Source organism: the organism of the source record quoted next, unplaced genomic scaffold (genome assembly GCF_019419815.1).
Source record: "Pyrus x bretschneideri cultivar Hongxiangsu unplaced genomic scaffold, Pyrus_bretschneideri_v1 Contig79, whole genome shotgun sequence".
Taxonomy (NCBI): Eukaryota; Viridiplantae; Streptophyta; class Magnoliopsida; order Rosales; family Rosaceae; genus Pyrus; species Pyrus x bretschneideri.
The window spans coordinates 129,204-147,598 of NW_025999819.1; the positions used below are offsets into that span (position 1 = coordinate 129,204).

Genomic DNA, 18,395 nt, shown 5'->3' on the forward strand with positions numbered 1-18,395 from the left:
AATAAATTGGTATTGAATACACCATTTACTTATCCACAAGAGTTGAATTTAAAACTTTACACTTGTTCAATGATAACCCCAATCACCAGTGGAGTGCCTTGAAGCATAAAGCCATTATTGCATTGGTAACTTCGTTACACAAAAGGTCAACCATAATAAAACATCTTATAAGTGAAGAGAAATATAACCAGACCTTATTACCAAGCACCAAAGTAATAGCTTGAATATTGAAAAACAAGATGAGAAATTGCAACTGCATTACCATTTTGAATATTGATCAACTACACTTTTACAAACCGTGGGATAAGTTATGTTACATGAATTGGAGGCGATGTACAGGGATCAGAATCCATCCGACGAAAAAATAGAAAAATAAAATGGGAACAAAATAGCTAAAGACCACGGCCGCCTCCTCCCCAATCCACAATGATTGGAGGCAATGCCATTGAATCTGATGCCAAACTTGTAGCTTCAGATATCCACTTGCTTATGTGCACGTAATGCAAGTGGATTAATAGTTGCATATAAATATTATACTATTCCAAGACTTGGGTAGGCCAAATAAGCTTCCACATGGAAATCTCCTGCTTGCTTCTGAGCTTCCTGATGCCCCCATAAAACCCATCTGCCTCATTCCCCTCCTCTCGATGATCTCTTCTGCTGATGTTTGTGCATCTCCACCTTGAACCATGTGTGTACTGGTTGAACTCCAGCACCACTGTGCCTGTCCAAAACCATAAATCATCAAATTTGTCACAAATTTTCAAGGCCCTAATTGCCGATCGAATGATCTAGGAGAAGGAAAAAGGGATTCGAACTTAGGTACAAGAAGGGCAGAGACATGCTACCTTGACCAAAAAGATCATAAATATTCTGAACTGAAAGCTAACATAAAGAAACACTTGGGGACATGTCCTAAACAAATTGGGAAGGGTATTTGTTGACAATGACATATACAGGCAGCATCTCTTCGAGTCAAGTTTTTGTTTGGGAATACGGTTATTTTGTTCAAAAGTGAAGGTTATTCTAGAATTACTATGGTTATCCGAGTAGCAGATACCATTAAACAAACTATAACTGATTTAATGAGTGATTCGCAATTTCATAATCTGAATTTGTTCATTACTTACACATGCATGGCTTAATCCTTGAGACAAGCATATGACTACTGGCAAGATCAAGCATAAATCACCATGTAAATTAAGAGAGATAATATATGATGCTTTTCCAATTGCCTTGTTAAGCAAAATTAATATAAGAGAAATGTATTTTCCATTGTTGTATGTGTTCTCCAAGCACCCCAACAGATTTATTATAAGGAAACAAAAGGGATTGCATCCCTTGCAAAACATATGATTGCATTGAATAAAGTGGTTAGGAATTCTTACTAGTATTTAAAGGTTAATGTCTGATTGTGGTGAGAAGAGGACACAAATCTCTTGCAAGATTGCTTGGCTGGTGGGTGGGTGTGTGTGATGGAGACTAATTAAATAACAAATTGGAAGGCCAAGGTTGACCATTGCATTTTGCATGCAGCCCCCCAAAAGCATTAAGAATATTCCAACTCCAACTTTGCAATAAAAAGAAAAATACAAAAAATATAGGAAAAAAATTGCTCACGTGAGTCTTTTATGTTGTAGAAGTCTTATATTTGGTAGGACTAGGATTTGTAATTGATTTTAATCTTTTGTAATTAGTTTCTATCGAGAATAAGGTATTTTATGCCTATATATAAATTGTAATCCCTAAAGATTAATTAGGAAGACTACATTAGTGAACAATTTAATGCAACAAGTAATGTATGTGCACATGTCAAGTTAATTTATGAATTTATCTTATTGAAACGTTGATTATATGCATTATTTGCAACATTATATAATACACCAACGTAGTACAAATATGCAATCTCTCTAACAAACACAATTCAAAACATAAAAAAGCAGAGACATAGGGAACATTGACTAGTTCGAATGTGGTTGGCCATAAATATTCTCGCGAGACAAAGTTAGCACAATGTTGGTGGAAATAATGACATGCTGACAATGATTTGTGTTGGTGTCCGATCAAATGGCATAAAAGGTGGTCCACTTAGCCCTTACCCCATTAGAAAAAAAAAAAGATCAACAATTGTGGGCATCTATTTTATTCTGTGAAATTAAGTGAGCATTGCATTCTTATTTTCTTCTTGCTGTCTATCACTTGCTAATGAATTCATAATATTCTAGCTACTTCATATTTCTACTCCCATTAGGGGAAAAAAAAGAAGGAAAAAAAAGAAAGAAAAAAAAAAGCCCTCAAAAAAAGAAACTTTCTTATCCGAAATTGCTATGTCCAATTGATGAGAAAATGTTTTGGGGAAAGGAAAAAAAAGGTGAAAGTTGTAGGAATCATAGAATAGTGTTTTCGAGCTAGACAGCGACAACAACAGCAACAGCAACAAGAAAATAAGGTTTGGATCACATATTTGCCAATCGTAGAGAGCATAAGATCCTACTACTTTGAGGGGAGGGGAGAAAACAGAAAAGTAATGAACTCACCACTATTATGACAAAGGCAGTAATTTTCATTTCCATCACATGATTCGAGGTGACCTACTACGCCATACCACCAACCTGCAATACAACCAAATGAAACATAACAATTTGTTTGCTATTCATTTTCAACATAATTAATTTACACCACCATAAATGTAACTAAATTACTTAGTACTCATTGGTTCTGTAAACAATAAATACTTGATCAAAAAAGCAATACCAAACTCGCTCTAAAAACTCCAAAGAAATATTTCGTAAAAAATAAAAAAATAAAAATATTTGGTTCTCTTATGGTAAGTTAACTTTGGATGTTACACAAGCTTCAAATTTAGATGAAGGGATGTGGAAAAGAACAAACCATAAGGAAACTCTTTGTTTCTTCTCCACTGAATCTCAATATGGTCACCAGGCCGTAACTCATTCAAACAGTCGGAGACGTGAAGATCATGAGGCGGAGTGTCAACCGGCGGTGCTCTAAGCCTTTCCCACGACACACCCTTCTCAATCGCAACCGCTCTCCTCCCGTGTGGCGGATACCTGAACAAATGAACTCGCCATAACCAAAACGCTAACACCAACAACAACACACATAAGGAATAAGAAAAATCAATGGACGGTGTAAGTCGAATTACCTGGCTTGGAAGGTGTCAGTGCGGGGATCATAGCTAAGCTCAGCATCATAGCATGACAACACAAAACCAACATGCCCATTCTGCAACACAAAACAAACATCAAACCAAATTAATAAACACACTTTGTGTCGTGATCGAAACATATTGGCACATCGTAGTTGGCGGATACCTCGCGGTTATAGACTTGAGCAGGGAACCAGAACCTGCCAGTCTCGAGTGCAAGGTACCAAGCCATGATGGAATCAGCTGGCAAGGAAGACCTCTGCTTGCTGCCATGATCATCAACCTTGGATCTAATCCATGAGAAAGGCCAACCAAGAGATAGAATTCTCATGAGGCCCTTCTGCTTTCCCTGCTTCACATCAATCAAATCGGTTTTTGAAGCAATATGCCACTGCCACTCCCTGTAGGCAGCAGGACCAATCACTCTGCCCCATTTCATCTTCATGTGCTTCTCCCAAAGGTGATCACTCCTGCATCTCTCCCTCAAAGAAGAACAAACACCCGTCATTCGAAAAAGCGCTTCGGGAGGAAGCTTGTCGAGAATGCATTCCAACACCAATTCCGGCAAGTCCAACACGGACATCTCCGGCGTGTCATCAACATTCTCAACTTTGGAAGAAGAAAGGGATAGAGTTCTCCTGACGAGGGACATTCTGGAAGGAATTCGAGGGCGAAAGAGAATCGAAAGGCCTTGATTCGTGAACTTGGAGAGGGCAAAGAAGGAGAAATCTTTCCAGAAGAAGAGCGACAACAAGGGAGTCTCAGAAGCCCATGGTGGGAGGGGTTTGAGAGGAAGAGTCTTGAAAAAGAGAAAGGAGAGGCAAGTTATCAACAAGTAAAGTAGCATTACAAATTTATAAGCACGCTCAAATTCAATGGTGGAGAAACATCAAACATTTGATGTTTTGGGAGGAAATTGTCTCCACTTGTTCCTTCCCCAACAAGAAAAAAAATTAAGAAAAAAATTGTACAAGGCAAAAGTAAGGATCTTGAACAACCCCTCCCTCCCCTTCAATATATGGGTTTTTTATTGGTTCCGACGAAGCCCACCAAAACCCAGCGGTGGGCCTCCTCTTCGTCGTTAATTACCAAAACAACAAATCAACTAAATTATTGGTGGTGGAATTGGGGAATCAGTCCCTTAAAGCCAATCTAACCCAAGAACAGAGAAGGCTAAATTTTATTATTCATAAATATGACTTGGACCGAATGAATGAATCGCGTTGACCGAAAACGATCAAACTGCAACAGCAACAACTAGAAGGAAGGGAAGCCAAATGCTTTGTAGTTTGCTCAATGGAAAGGAAAGGAAAGAAATTGGTAAGGACCCCAGCCGTACAGACAGCTTAAACAGCTGGCCTTCAGAGGTAGGAGGAAGGAGGAAGGAGGAAGGAGGAGAGAGAGCTAGTGGAGGTGGGGCACTCACCCAGATTTGATATGGGTTTTCTGACACCTGGAATTCCCAAGAAAAATAAAAAGATTAAGATAAGTCTAGATGCAGAGACCCATATCTCCAAAATCTTTGATTCTCTTTTGAAACGGAGAAAAGAAAATAATGCAAAAAAAACAGATCTGGGTTGTTGTGGAGATTGTACCAAAAATTAGGTGAAACCCACCACCTAAAAGAAATGAAAGATAGGGACAGAAGAAGGAGATGAGGAGGGGGGGTGGAAGTGAAAGATAAAGGATAATAGGGGTTTTTATTTTATTTTATGAAGAACTGAACTTGGCAAGGAGGATTAGTTCAGCAGAATCTTCATCGGAATCCTCCCCCACCCTCTCAACTGCCCTCCCTCCCTATCTCAGAGGCAAATCAACCAACAGGTAGTTGAAATTACCTAGAAGAAAAAAGGAAGAAATGCTTATATAATTGTTAAATTGGAGGTTACCTTTAAATAGTACTGTGGTGCCTTTTCATTTGTGTGGATATTAAACAAACCCTCTCTCTCTCTCTCTCTCTCTCTCTCTCTCTCTCTCTCTCTAACAAGTTGGGACATGGAGGAAAATCCGTATAACCAGAAAGGAAGCCGTTAGCAGGGTGACGTTCATTGATGGTTAACCGATTGAGTGTCCTGTTATCAAAGAGGCCTCCACCGCTAGCAGCCCTTTTCAAGCCAATCGTTCGCCTGCACGTACAATTTCAAGATCTACTACTTGACAACTATCCACAATAAATAATTGGAGGTGTGAGGTTACCGGCCTACTGTTTCTCGGTTTCAACTTTCTCATTCATGTTAGTACACATTAAGAAAATATCACTCGTAACAAAAATAAATAAATAAATAAATAACAAAAAAAAAATGAAGGTGTGACGTCTGGTTTTACAAGGCGTTACTAAAAATATTAGAACAAGCATATAACGATGGGACCATATTTGTTAGGGTCGGAGTACAGTTAATCCGAATATCGACACATCAAAAGGTCGGTTATGAACTCACCAACTTCTGAGGGACCTGAATCAAATGGAGCAGTAATGTCTAGTTTTAAACTTTCACATTCAAAAAATATCACTCGTAACAAAAAAAATATGGAGGCATGATGTCTGATTTTACAATGCGTCACTAAAAAAATTAGGATAAACATAACCCTCAAACAATAAGCCAAAAAAAAAAAGAAACAGAATTATTAGAAGAATTGTAATAACCTGTCCCTAATTTTACGTCTTATAAATTTTAAAAGGGTGAATTGACGAAATGCCCTAAAGGCAAGGATTTTGACTTTCCGTTGACCATTGTTCAGAGAGAAGTATGAGTCATTCTTTTGGAGTATTTGCGTAGTAATCATCGCCACAAACGCCTAGATGAAAGCCGTTTGCAAGTTCGGATTATAACGGTACAGTTACGGACGTCGTTTTACTAAACTATAGGTTTTGAATTAATCAAACTCCCACTATGTGGGAATGAAAACCAATTAAAGGATTGGTTTCGGGCCAATTAGGTATGTATTGTTGAAGAGACCAATCAAATTAAAAGAGTAATGGCCAATCAAAAATTAGGGAGGAAAGAGGGACCAATCAGGAAAGGGACAGAAAGCTCCTAGCTTTTCCTTAGACCCGTACACCCGCGCAGTAACCAAGTTTGAACAGAAGTGATTTCCAGCCACCTCCACCATTTTTTCAGGCCAACTACACCCATCCATCACCTATAACCTCTTTCACAACCTTTCATCTACCATTTCCGCCCAAGATCGAAGGGTTTTAGGTCCTATTTTGTGTAGAACTCCACCAGAGCACCAGAGGTGCTCAACGGCCATTCCTCCGTTCCTGCGAGTTGCACCACCCACCACCACCCTTAATAAACTTCCTTTGGACCCAGGAACAAGACCCAACCAGTGGTAAGGGAGTTGGAACACCGAGGAAGGAGAATCGAAGAACACCTACCTTAGGGTTTCCTGCTAGTTCAAACTAAATTGGGGCTTTTCTCGGCCAAAATTGGACTTGGGCATAGATATGAAATTTGTTCTACTCGTTGAGATCTTCATTTTTGTAAAATTTGAGAATTTTTAGAAATAGTTGAATTTTCTGGCGAGTCGGAACAGCAGACCGCCACGTGCGGCAACGCATGGACCGAGGCAGCCCCTGACCTTTCTAGGCTAAATTGGATACCCCAATTCTAGATGTGAAGTTTGATTGACGAAATCGCATCGTTTGAACATAGTTTTGATAGAGACCGCCACTTGATCCTTATAAGAATTGACGATCCGACCGTTGGATCGTCATCAAACCTTAATATATTATAGTACGTAATATTTGAGAACAATAGGATCTCATGGATCAGGAACCCAATGTATGGATCTTCCCGAATTGGATTTATAAGTTTGTAAAATAAAACATCGGTCGCCACTTAATTTTAGCAATTGGCGGAGATCCGACCGTTGGATCATTCCGGATGTTGTTCTAGAAGCTTATTGAAACTTGATAGGAGCATATTTAGGCGACTTAGTTAGCTTGTTTTCATGCATTTATGTTGTTAGTTCATAGTTATTTTAGTAGTTTAAGCTATTTTCGTGTGTTTTTAGGTTCACATGGCTAAGGAAGCAAAAAGGTGCATTTTGGAGCATTTTGGAGCAAAATTGGACTTGGAATGGATAGCATATGCTTGGAGCAAAAGGAATGGATGAAATTGAAGACCTAAAGATGTTAGGATTCCTAATCACAAGAGGATTCCTAATCAAAGAAGGTTTCTTATTTGAAGTAGGAAAGTTAAGCCAAGGTTTCCTATTTTGGTTTAACCTTTCCTAATCCTAAAAGACCTTATGTTTCAGCAACATTGAAGACTCCTATGCAATTTAGGACACAAATCAAGCCTTCCTTGCATCCTCAGTATCCTTGTCGTGCAACCCATTGTCTTTCCCTTCCTTGCCGTGCAAGGGAGGTCCTTGTTTCCTATTCTAAGTCATTAAAACACATTCCCTTTTCACCTCAATCTCAGCCACACCTCACATACCTTTTCTATCCCAAAATCCTTGCCTAATTTCAGAATTAAATCACATTCCCTTTTTCCTATCCTTTGCCGCAAGTTCTTTCCTTTTCCCGTTTAATTTCTGACACGTGGCAGGACATCGGGAATAACAGAGATCGTGCCATAAATGCGCATAGTGATGGTTATCGAGAACAGTTAAGTCTAAAGGCAAAAGATGCTTTCGCTTCTTCAAGGTCGAGATTCTATCAAAGGTTGGTAGTCGACGACCTCAGAAGTGAGGGGGCAATGTTTGGGCCCAAAATAATATTGTTGGGCCAAGTATAGGTTTATGCTCGGCCCAAAGCCGTTTCAAAAATATTGTGGGCTGTATGGTGATCCCGGGCCATTCAGCAAGGATGGTCGAGTCCTATCACAAGAAGGAGTAGTTCGAATAAGCAAAAGGGTTGAGGAAGTCCTAGGGCAATTAGGATTCTCGACCAACAATGAATAAAGCCTCGAAAAGGGGTGAGTTCAAAGTCCTGATGGGGGCAGGATTGGTCGAAGTAGAGTTGGAACGGAATAAGAAACCCCAAAGTCCTGATGGGGGAAGGATTGGTCAAAGCAGAGTTGGAACGGAATAAGAAGCCCCAATCCAGATATGATTTTAACTTGATCTCAAGAAGGATTTAGTACTATAAATACAAGACATCATGCAACAAATAAAGACATCCAATTGAACACACAACTGCCTTGCGCAAAACCTCTCAAACATCTTGAGATTTTTTTTATTTTCTTTTTCCCACCGACACATCTTTAGTTTGGATAAACAGCACTGTCGCCGTAGAATCAGCCGACTGAGGAGCACCTTCAGTTTGGATAAACAGCACTGCGTCGAGGCTAACTGGTTACCTATCCAAGTCTCGGTCGAGAAAGGTTTCTGAATCCTTATTGGCAGAGGTCATCTTATTAGCCTTCTCGGCAAAGTAAGGTGTTACGAGTTACGACATTCGGCGTATTGAACGCCAAGGGATTTAATGATCGGATACTCACGAGTGAGTTTCAGAGTTCGGCATTCTGACGGCTGAACCACATTCACCATCAAGACATACATCACCTTTGAATACTTGTGTCCGTACAGTCTGGTGTCGATTCGACGTGCTTATACTCTCACAAATATAATCACTGTGACCGAATCCGGCACCGAAAATTTGTGAACTTCGCAGAACTAGCAGCCTTGTCTTCAGGCTCGAGAATCCAAAGGCCGAGATTTGTTCCTTCCTTGGCCGCAGTCACAAGATAAAGAAGTCAGCAACGCGCTCAACGCAACACCAACAAATTTTACTCCTAAGCCGAGCTCGGGTGACGAGTTGGCACGCCCCGCACTCAACTGAATGACGTAGTTAGCTTATTAGTTACTCGGCCTATGCGCCACGTAGGCTTGGTAGTTTTTAGGGTCAACACGTACTAAAAGAAAAACTTATTTCGGTAAGTTTGATTTTGGTGGATTTAATAGTATTTTAAACTATTTTAGAAAGAAAATATTTTAAATCGTATATAATTATTACTAAATTGTAGCATTATTGTGAAAATAAATTGAATCTAACCAACTTTTTATTTTTTTTGTTACAATTATCTCTAACGGAGGAGAGTGTAATCAAAAGGCTAGATATAGGAAATTTGATACAATATAATGTGCATATGCACCACAATTATGACAAAAAAAAAGTTCAATCAAATCACTAAAAGACATGAATGTTTGATCTAGAAAATTCAAAACTGGCATGCCTATATCAAAAGATCCCTAAATTAAATTTTCCTAATAAAAGGTCTTCCATCAAGAGTAGCAAACCAAATAAATTAAATTAAAATAGGAAACATAACCCTAAATTAAATAATAAAATTCGCCCAAAATCTGCACAGCCACGTTTTGAACCCATATCTGTCCCAAAACAAGCCCAATATAGCTGGATTTAAAGTTTGTAATATTCTTAACACTTCTCCAGAAGACCACGAACCCATCAGAGGTTGGGCTCCAAAAATCGCAACTAAGCTCAGAAACGTCACTTTCCAACACCGCGCACTACTTCTTTATTCCATTGCCAGAAAATAACCGTTTGGTAGAAAAAAGCCGAAATTTTGACACGAACACGCCAAGGGACACATGAATGTCCTCCAATTTGAAGCACTCCAACATTCGTTCGTTTGATCATGTTTTGATCCAGACAAAGTCGAATGTCCTATATTGAAAATATAAAACAAAGTAATCAAAATTCTACCATAACATACCAAGAATAGAGTAAAATATATAATATGACATTGACTCATCAAGCATATCCCTCATGTGAAAATGATTACCTTCCCTTTCCATCCCTCGTAGACATTGGTATCTGTTCTAGAGTGGTGCCACTTCGCACGATCCCAAAGCTTGAGTTTGGGTTTAGTATAATTATATCTGCATCAGAACCTTCGCGAACTCCTGCCTTCCTAGGAGATATATTGAAAGCCCTAGCACTGAAGTACCGTTGACATTGAAATCAGTTTCACATCATTTAGACAGCATAATGAATATTATGTAGTAAAACTTATCTTAGAAGTTCAGAATCATATAATAAACAAGGAAACCACAGCAAGCATACCATTCAGTATTCGTCAACCATACATAATCAGTGAGAGAAATTTGACCAGATTCCTGAGAGTAGCATCATTTACAAAAAAACATTATCCAAAAGAGCTTTCTGTGTTGAATTGAAGATGCAACGATCCGTTCATACAAGCTGCACATTGCAGAATCTATCTTCAGAAGCATCCATATTTTCATAAAACAAATTTGTTCACTATTAAGTTTAGACGACTGAAAATTATAAGTACTCTAGATATTAGGTCAAAATCTGGCTCTGAATACTGTCAAGGGACAACCATAAACTTGTCATTTTATTTACAGTAACTCCTTATACAAGGGAATAAATCACAACATTACCAAGAAGCCCTGCGGACCAAATCAGATAGTTCCCAAAATAAGGTGGCAATAAGAAAAACCTGCAGAACTCCCATTGAAATAGCAACTTGAAGAGCTTTGTCATGCCCTGCTGCCCTTATAGAAGGACTCATGACATGCCTGAAACATAACATAGCTCTATTGACTGGCAGAACATACCATAAATTAAATAGAGAGAATTCCTACTTAGCAGCAGTGATAAAGTTGGTATCGCAAAGCCAAGAATCATTAAGCACAAGCCCAGAAACTACTGCCTCGCCAATCACTTTCTGCGCTGCAATTTAGTAGTAATTTATTTTTCTTCCCAGATGAAGTTAAAAAACAAACAGATAGGGTGTTCCGTCAGGAAGATATATTTGGAGTGTACTTAACTCAAAACTAACAGTTTGAGGACGCATAATGAAATGACTTGTTCAAAATAACCGATGGAAAAAAAATTGTAGAAAAGATAATATTCAATTTTAATGAGCTTCTTCGCTCTTTATTAACCACATTTATTTTGCAACTTGTTCTCTTAGTTTGTTCATTGTACTCTTTCTGTTAAGTCTTCATTTTATCTTTTTGGTCTAGGATATGATGAAGAGGCACATATCCCAATTGACAAGTCTAATAATGGTCACTTCTTAGAACTACTGAAATCTACACCAGCATGGATAAGAAATTCTTTTCACGTGCCAAATTGCACTCTGGCTTGATGCATAAACTCTTGCAATACTATATATGGAACCCTTTCAACAACTCAGTATTTTTAACCGAAAAATAAGAACTTGGTCCAAATCACATTTGGAACTTTGGGAAAGGATGATCGAACATGATTAAGACATGAAACAATAATTTTAGACGATGAACTTGGTTCGGACAAAACAAAAAGAGATGATGAAATTGGTTGAATACCATGATCTACTACAGAGTTACTGAAGCAGCCAATCTAAGAATTTTGAGAACCAACAAATGAAATGGTAGAGCTTCTAGTTACCAAGAACAAGATAGTTCCAAACCAACAGAAGAAAGCTAAAGCTGCTGAGAAATAAATGTAACACAACAAGAAATATAAGATACTATGGACCTGATTTGCGAGCTTTAGAAATTTCTTCCATAGCATGAATGCTCATCACGTGAAGTACATAAGGGGAGTATTCACAAAACCTACAAGGCGAATTGCTCAAGCAGTTGCCTCTCCTTCCAGCTGCATGGGCACTTATATTGAATCAGACATTACCATGTGCGATTCATATACTTGGAAATAACTATTAGATAACTAAAAGAACAACATCATAGGAAGAACAAATTTACCAAATGAATTGCCATTAATATGACATCAACGTAAAAGCATAAGTGCTTAAATAGTCTCATATTCATGTCCTAATAGAACCGGTATTAAGACAATTATTACTTTGCATGCAGCTGAAGAGGGGATAATATAGAAGCACCTATCCTGCTTGTTGTAGTAGTCTCTCAAAGATAGTAAGACCCTCAAAACAAAATTCTTTTACACATAAGATGGACCTGATATAGCAGGCAGACTATTGATTTGTAAGATTAATAAAATTGTATGTTTATGTTGCCACAAGGCCATGCAACAGAAGCGGTAACTCATACAGCATGGTTAAACTTGAGAGAAATTTTCATTTTATCCAAATTATGTTTGCATGAATAATTTACTTCTATAATTACCACTGGGGGCCTTGAAAGAGCATGTCCTTGAAAGAGCATGTCTATCATTCTTCTCTGTCCTTCAATACAGCATGTCCATTTTCTTCATGCATAGCTAACGCACCAAGAGACTTACACTTCGTGAACCCTTCTAGTAGAAGCTCATCATTGACCATGAAGGACCCCTGGTAGGCCATGAAAAATTGGAGTTTATACCTGAGTATAGGATACGAATTACATAAATAGCACAGTCAATAATTAACTCCACGTAATAAAAGCTGGAACTACTATAAGAGCCTACCTTTCTTCTTGACCATTATTTCCATTTCTTTTGAAGTTCAACCCGTTTTGTAATTGCCATATGGAAAACATAACCCATGCAGGACTCCGTAGATTTTTTTTCATAAGCTTCCCACCCTGACAATGAACTTCCATTAACTTGTAAAACAAAGTCGATGTGCATTGTTGTTCCACCAGCTAATGCTGCGGCCTGACCACTGAAGAAATCATCCATGGTTTCTGTACCCATGAATTCCATGCCTAGGTGGGTATTACATAATGAAAGTCTTTATTCAGTATACAAGGATACTTAATACTGCATAACAAGAACAGCTGGAAGACACATGATAGAGTGGTGAGACCCTGTGCCAAAAACAGCGTTGGGAGCTTTTTACATAAAAATTCAATTCCCTAATCACACATCATGTCCCTTATTATAGACTCCCCCAATTCTGACTAGTTAAAAGCAGGAGTAATCTTATTACATAGGTGTAGTATGAAAATGACCTGGCATGACAAGCTTTCCAGTGGCATCAAGCACAATAACATCATCACCTTCCTGCCAATGGCATTTGGTTAAAAAAAAAAAAAAAAAAAAAAAAAAAGCAAAACAAAACAAAAACAAAAGTAGAGTAAAACATTGACATCAAATCAAGTAGAGCATAAAGAAAAGGAAAGAAAAGTACATAAAGCATTCGGAGGCTTGGAGCATATGAGAAGTTATATACACACATAAGTATGATTTGCGCCAAGCTCACATTGTTCACAAAACGTCTATCATATATGGGACCTGTTATTGGCACTCTGAAAGAGGTCATTATCCCACACTCCAAATTTATATACAACAGAAGGAAAAATTTGTATAGTGGAGTGGACGATGACATTTTTGGAGTGCCAATAACATCATCCATGTATATATACATGAGAATTATTTGCTGCCTTGCCACTTACACGTACTTCAACATTCTCTTTAACAAATACAAGAAAAATGACACAAAATGGAGGAACCTACCTCGCAACCAAATTTGAACAATCTTGTCAACCAACTTCCACAATAAAACAAGACCAAATTTCTCCCTAAACTTACAAATACATCTTTAAATACAGATGCACATCACACGTGTTGAACATTTTCAAGATTTTTCCAAAAAAATATCATGGGATTTCGAGGGGGTGGGTTGAGAAGTAACGATATCCAGTGTGCCTAAAGTCACCACCACAAAACTAGTTGAATGAATTACACTAACAGGCTAAAAGGTCCTCCTATAATCACATTAACTTATGGTACTTTATCGGGCGGAAAATAAAAGGGTGACAATGGATTCCATTGATCCAGTAGTCCAGAACTAATAAAGAAACTAGATGGAAACTTGTTTTAAGGGACTGAGAAACTAACAGCCAATACAAAGTATATCCAGCAAACCTGAAAAATCCCAATATCTCAAATATAAATACTAAGATATTTTTAGATTCAACCCTCAAAAAATTATGTTTTGAAACTCAATGGGCAGCCAGCATAATTAACAACCCATGAATAAGTTCAATTTTGACAAAAACAAGAATACAAATAAAGAAAGAAAAAAGACTGAATATTCACTACAGTCGCGCCTTTGATCAACAGCTTGGTGGACGACGACGACGACGATACCCCACAGGTTGACTCACCATGTCCAATTCCAGCATCACAGAACTGAAACACGTTAAAATAACAAAGTAGTCAAAAGGACTGAGGTTTTTCTTTTTAATTTTCTCGGGAACCAAACGGAAAGTGAATACCTGGCTTGATTCCAAGATCGAGGAGAAGGAGAAGAGAAGAAGAAACAAAAGCAACACAGAGACGAGCCGTTGAGGACTGGAGCTGGAGGCCATGGATTGGATACTTCAAGCTTCACTACTCCTTAACCTCTGGGTCCTGGGATAAGTCTGAAAATGCGGGAGTGTGATCTCTAAATTCTCATTTTGGCTTTTGGGCGCCTTGTCGTTCTTTAGTAACTTTCAAATAGAAAAGGAATAGTAGTTGCCTGTTGCCTGGCGTCAACTTGAAAAAGGATGAGAACGTTTACACAAAATTATTCGTTGTCGATTTATAAAACCATATTATAAATTATTTATAAAAATTGCCTCTGCAAATATCAATTAAAAATAAGATCTTTTAGTCATCAAACTGTTTAAAAATAAATGAACAAAATGGTAAAAGTATTAGAAACCGTTTATGTATTTGCTACAACAGATTGACTAAACGATCTAATTTTTAATTCATATTTACATAAATGGCCTTTATATAATGATTCATAATATGAACGGTCATGATCATAAGTACAAAACTACGTGATTCACAAAGAGTTTGAGCAGAAGTTCATACTCATTCTTAAGTAGCTAAGCATTGTTCATAATAAATGTGAGGTACACCATACATTATTTGATGAGAAGAGCTTGGCTACTCAAATATTGTGGAGGAATGCCTCCTCAAAATACCTCGTGGTCTATTTACATAATTCTGTGTTTATAATAATTGTTCATATTACAAATCATCTCTATAAAAATCAATAAAACTAATAATGTTTAGTCAAATAATTGTACCAAATAAATAGACAATTTGTTATGTTTTTACTAAATCAGTTTATATTTGTACAGTTTGATAACTAATGAAAACAATCTTAGTTATAATTGATTTTTGGTAAAGTTAGTGATTATAATATGAATGTTTTGATCGTAAGTACGAAGTGTAGTGAATCATCACGAGGCAATTTAAGGAATTCCTCCTCAATCCTTTGAGGGTTAGGATCTAGACACATCCATTTTGTGACATATGTTTTGAAATGTAAGAAGGTGATGATACGACGCTAGAGGATGGTTTTGCAAATCTATGCAAAAATAAAGGTTTTTTCTTAGTTTGCTTTGGTATGTTGTCGATTTGTTTTGGTGACTCAAAGTCGATATGCATTCGAATTCGTTATGAAGGTGATGGTGTTCTCATTAGCCAATTTTTATGGAATAGATGTTTTATTTAAATACCATGAGATATTATTACGGGACATAACAAAAAAAAGTAAAAGATACACAAACAATCAATCCTGTCTGCAATAGGTCTTCCAATGCCAAAAGAACTCGCAGACATGCAATGTGGGCCTTGTTAAAAAACATTCCCAAAGAAAATCAATTGGGAAACATTAGATGTGAAAAAAAGAGCGTTCCATATGTACCATTACAACCCAAATTTAGGTCAACAATATGTCCAATCCGCATTCAGAATCTTCAAAACCTCATCTCCAAAATTGTCTGGATATTTATGAACCCCAACATGCCGTGTCTTCCGTCAAACCAAACTGCTTAAGCACCTTTTGTTAAATATCGTACATTTAAAAAAAAAAAAAAAAGAAAAACCTTTTGTTACAAATTTCGCCATGGCCTTTCCATAATCTAGAAAGATTAAGAATCAAAAATTTAAATTTGGCCATGGCCTTTCCATAATCTAGAAAGATTAAGAATCAAAAATTTTCTTCTACGATCGATCGGTATAAACATCAACAACTTGGAATTAGATTGGTTTCTCCTCACCAAATAAGTGCTTGGGCCCCTACCTAATGGAGAGGTTGTTGGAGAGTTAAGAAAACCATGTATTTTTCATTACAAAACCAATAAACCCGAAAAAGGATGGATTATTTTGTGAAAGAATTTTTGGGCCTATAAAAAATGAGATTTGTGCTTGTGGAAATTATCAAGTAATTGGAGATGAAAAAAGATCCAAGATTTTGTGAATAGTATGGAGTCGAATTTGTTGATTCTCGAATATGAAAATATCAAATGGGCTATATCAAACTGGCATGCCGAGTAACCCATGTGTGGTATTTGAAACGTCTTTCTAGTTATATTGCGAATCTTTTAGATAAACCTCTTAAAGAATTATAAGACCTAGTATATTGCGATGTGTGATTTGATTAAAATTTTGTTTTTATAGATTCCAAATGAGAAACTATCATTCCATTCAATCGAATTGGAATACCCTGGATCTAACATGTATCTTGGTAGGAGTAAGAGTAACATGAAACTCAGAATTATGGGCGTATTCAGTACTCCCAAGTAAAAAGGGAGTTGGAAAATTAGATTATTTATTAGGATTAATTAGGAAATATAGTTATTTTGGGAATCCACCTAATGAAATATAGCTTCCAATTCTTATAAAATTAACCAAAATTAAAGGGAAAAATACATAATTAACCATAAGTTAAAACTCTTTCTTCTCCTCTACCTCTGGTGTTCGTGTCTTGAGCAACTGAATTTTTAAAACACTACTAACACACTACTTTTACTGAGATACAACTAAACCAAGTTGCGGCGAGTCCAACAGAAATTGTAATCGAAATTTTCTCTAGGAACCCCTTCTCCTCACTGCCCTCTCTCTCTCACCAACACGCTGTCTGTATCAAACCATCAATTGTAACGTCTAAAATTTCCAAATTATGGTTTTTTCACTCTTAATGGAGAAGTTTTTAGTCATTAAGGATGTATTAGTACTTTTATATCAATTTTTAGTTATAATTATCATAAACTTACAATGATAGTTGTAATCCTATATGAAGTACAAATTTTGGTTATTGTTTTTACAAATTTTCGGGATGAATTCAAATTTTAGACCCAACACTTATTTTGTAGTAAGATTTAAGGCCAACCTATCTCAAAATAAATATATGGAGAATAAAACAAAGAAAGTAAATACTCCCTGCACTAATATTGCAAAATTAGGAATTTCCAAACGGATGGCCTAACTAGTACAAGAGCTTTTCGTTAAATTTTTCTTTTTTTTTTTCTTGGTCAACCAAAGGTTTACCTTTATTAAACAAGCAACACCTACTTACAAAACACTGGGACAAATCATACAAACCAAAAATAATAGCAAAAAAAAAAAACAGAAAAGGCCCCAAAAAAGGTTGAGCCCAAATCAGGAAAACCCGAGAACAACCTAGAACTCAGCTGCAGGCGCTTCCGCAGAAAAATCTGTCTGGTCCGATTCCAGACTCTCGACGAAGCATCCCCATTCTAATCGCCCGGAGACCAGACTAGAATAGGATTGAGAGGAAGGGGAAAACATAGCAGAAAAAACACAACGAAATAAAAAACTGCCATCGACCCAGCCAGAGCTAGAGTCGACGACAACAAAAATTGACATGTACAAGAAGTTTAACATGATGATATATAAACAATTAAATGGAAAAAGCAGGATGAAAGAGAAAAGAGAAATACAACCGATGAAAGACGAAGGGAAAATAAAAAATCATTGAATAATGTTTCTAGTCATATTCGGTGTCATATTTTCTCTTTATATCGATGCCTATTGCTATTCGGAACATTGCGAGGCATATATACCTGAAACAATCAGTGTTCAGTTTCATAAAGTTGGCAGGTGGAGCATTTCAGTTCATCAACGCATTGTGCTTTGATATTCAAGAGAAGTAGTACCAATGTCAGCAAGCACTAGTACATTCACGAATTACAAATATATTAGCTATTTACCTCAAATACAATGACAAGATTTGTATAAAAAATTACTTGCAATCCAGGGGAGGACGTTTTCTCGTCAAATCCTTATTAAGCATGATCGTGTAGTAGAGGGAAGCCCTGCAGGGGCGACCTGAGAACACGTTGAAGGCGATGAACACCAGTGGCTTGGGGTTCTGGAGATCCTGCATGTATGTGATCTCAGGTTACCCCCGTGGGACTCCTCTACCCTTCTGACATATGGCTTATGCGGACCGCTTGGTGATACCACAAGTGATATCCCGTGGGTTTTATATCCCCGGCTGAACGGAGTACTTCACTCAATTGTACTTGTACTACACCGCAGTACATGTTAGGATTTGGGGGGTGAGTACTACTCTGTACTGCTTAAAATGCATGTCTA

General features: G+C 37.4%; 1 protein-coding gene and 1 non-coding gene across 9 annotated transcripts; both read right to left on the reverse strand.

Moving 5' to 3' along the window:
* Nucleotides 1–240: 240 nt before the first annotated feature.
* On the reverse strand, nt 241–4,638 carry LOC103941524 (F-box protein At2g26850). Its single transcript, XM_009351731.3, has 5 exons — nt 3,336–4,638; nt 3,167–3,246; nt 2,893–3,071; nt 2,538–2,612; nt 241–724 (listed from the first exon to the last, which is right to left on the reverse strand). The coding sequence occupies exons 1-5, from the start codon at nt 4,014–4,016 to the stop codon at nt 537–539; spliced, it is 1,203 nt and encodes a 400-aa protein (XP_009350006.1). The 5' UTR covers nt 4,017–4,638; the 3' UTR covers nt 241–536.
* Nucleotides 4,639–9,214: 4,576 nt separating this feature from the next.
* LOC103941526 lies at nt 9,215–14,670 on the reverse strand. Of its 8 annotated transcripts, none has more exons than XR_007254930.1 (8): nt 14,273–14,637; nt 13,004–14,186; nt 12,519–12,757; nt 12,239–12,433; nt 10,547–11,750; nt 10,206–10,343; nt 9,925–10,080; nt 9,215–9,806 (listed from the first exon to the last, which is right to left on the reverse strand). It is a non-coding gene; the product is annotated as an uncharacterized LOC103941526 (transcript). The 8 variants fall into 8 exon arrangements; XR_007254932.1 differs by having other exon boundaries at nt 10,206–10,684; nt 11,631–11,750; nt 12,227–12,433; XR_007254931.1 differs by having other exon boundaries at nt 10,606–11,750; nt 14,273–14,636.
* Between the last annotated feature and the right edge of the window lie 3,725 nt (nt 14,671–18,395).

What these genes read in the sequence shown, in the direction of transcription:
- LOC103941524 (XM_009351731.3), bottom strand. Translation starts at nt 4,016, where the DNA reads ATGCTACTTTACTTGTTGATAACTTGCCTCTCCTTTCTCTTTTTCAAG. An exon ending in CTCAAGTCTATAACCGCGAG is followed by an intron (nt 3,247 to 3,335) that starts GTATCCGCCAAC and finishes TTTGTGTTGCAG; the next exon opens with AATGGGCATGTTGGTTTTGT. An exon ending in CTGCCTTTGTCATAATAGTG is followed by an intron (nt 725 to 2,537) that starts GTGAGTTCATTA and finishes GGTTTTGGACAG; the next exon opens with GCACAGTGGTGCTGGAGTTC.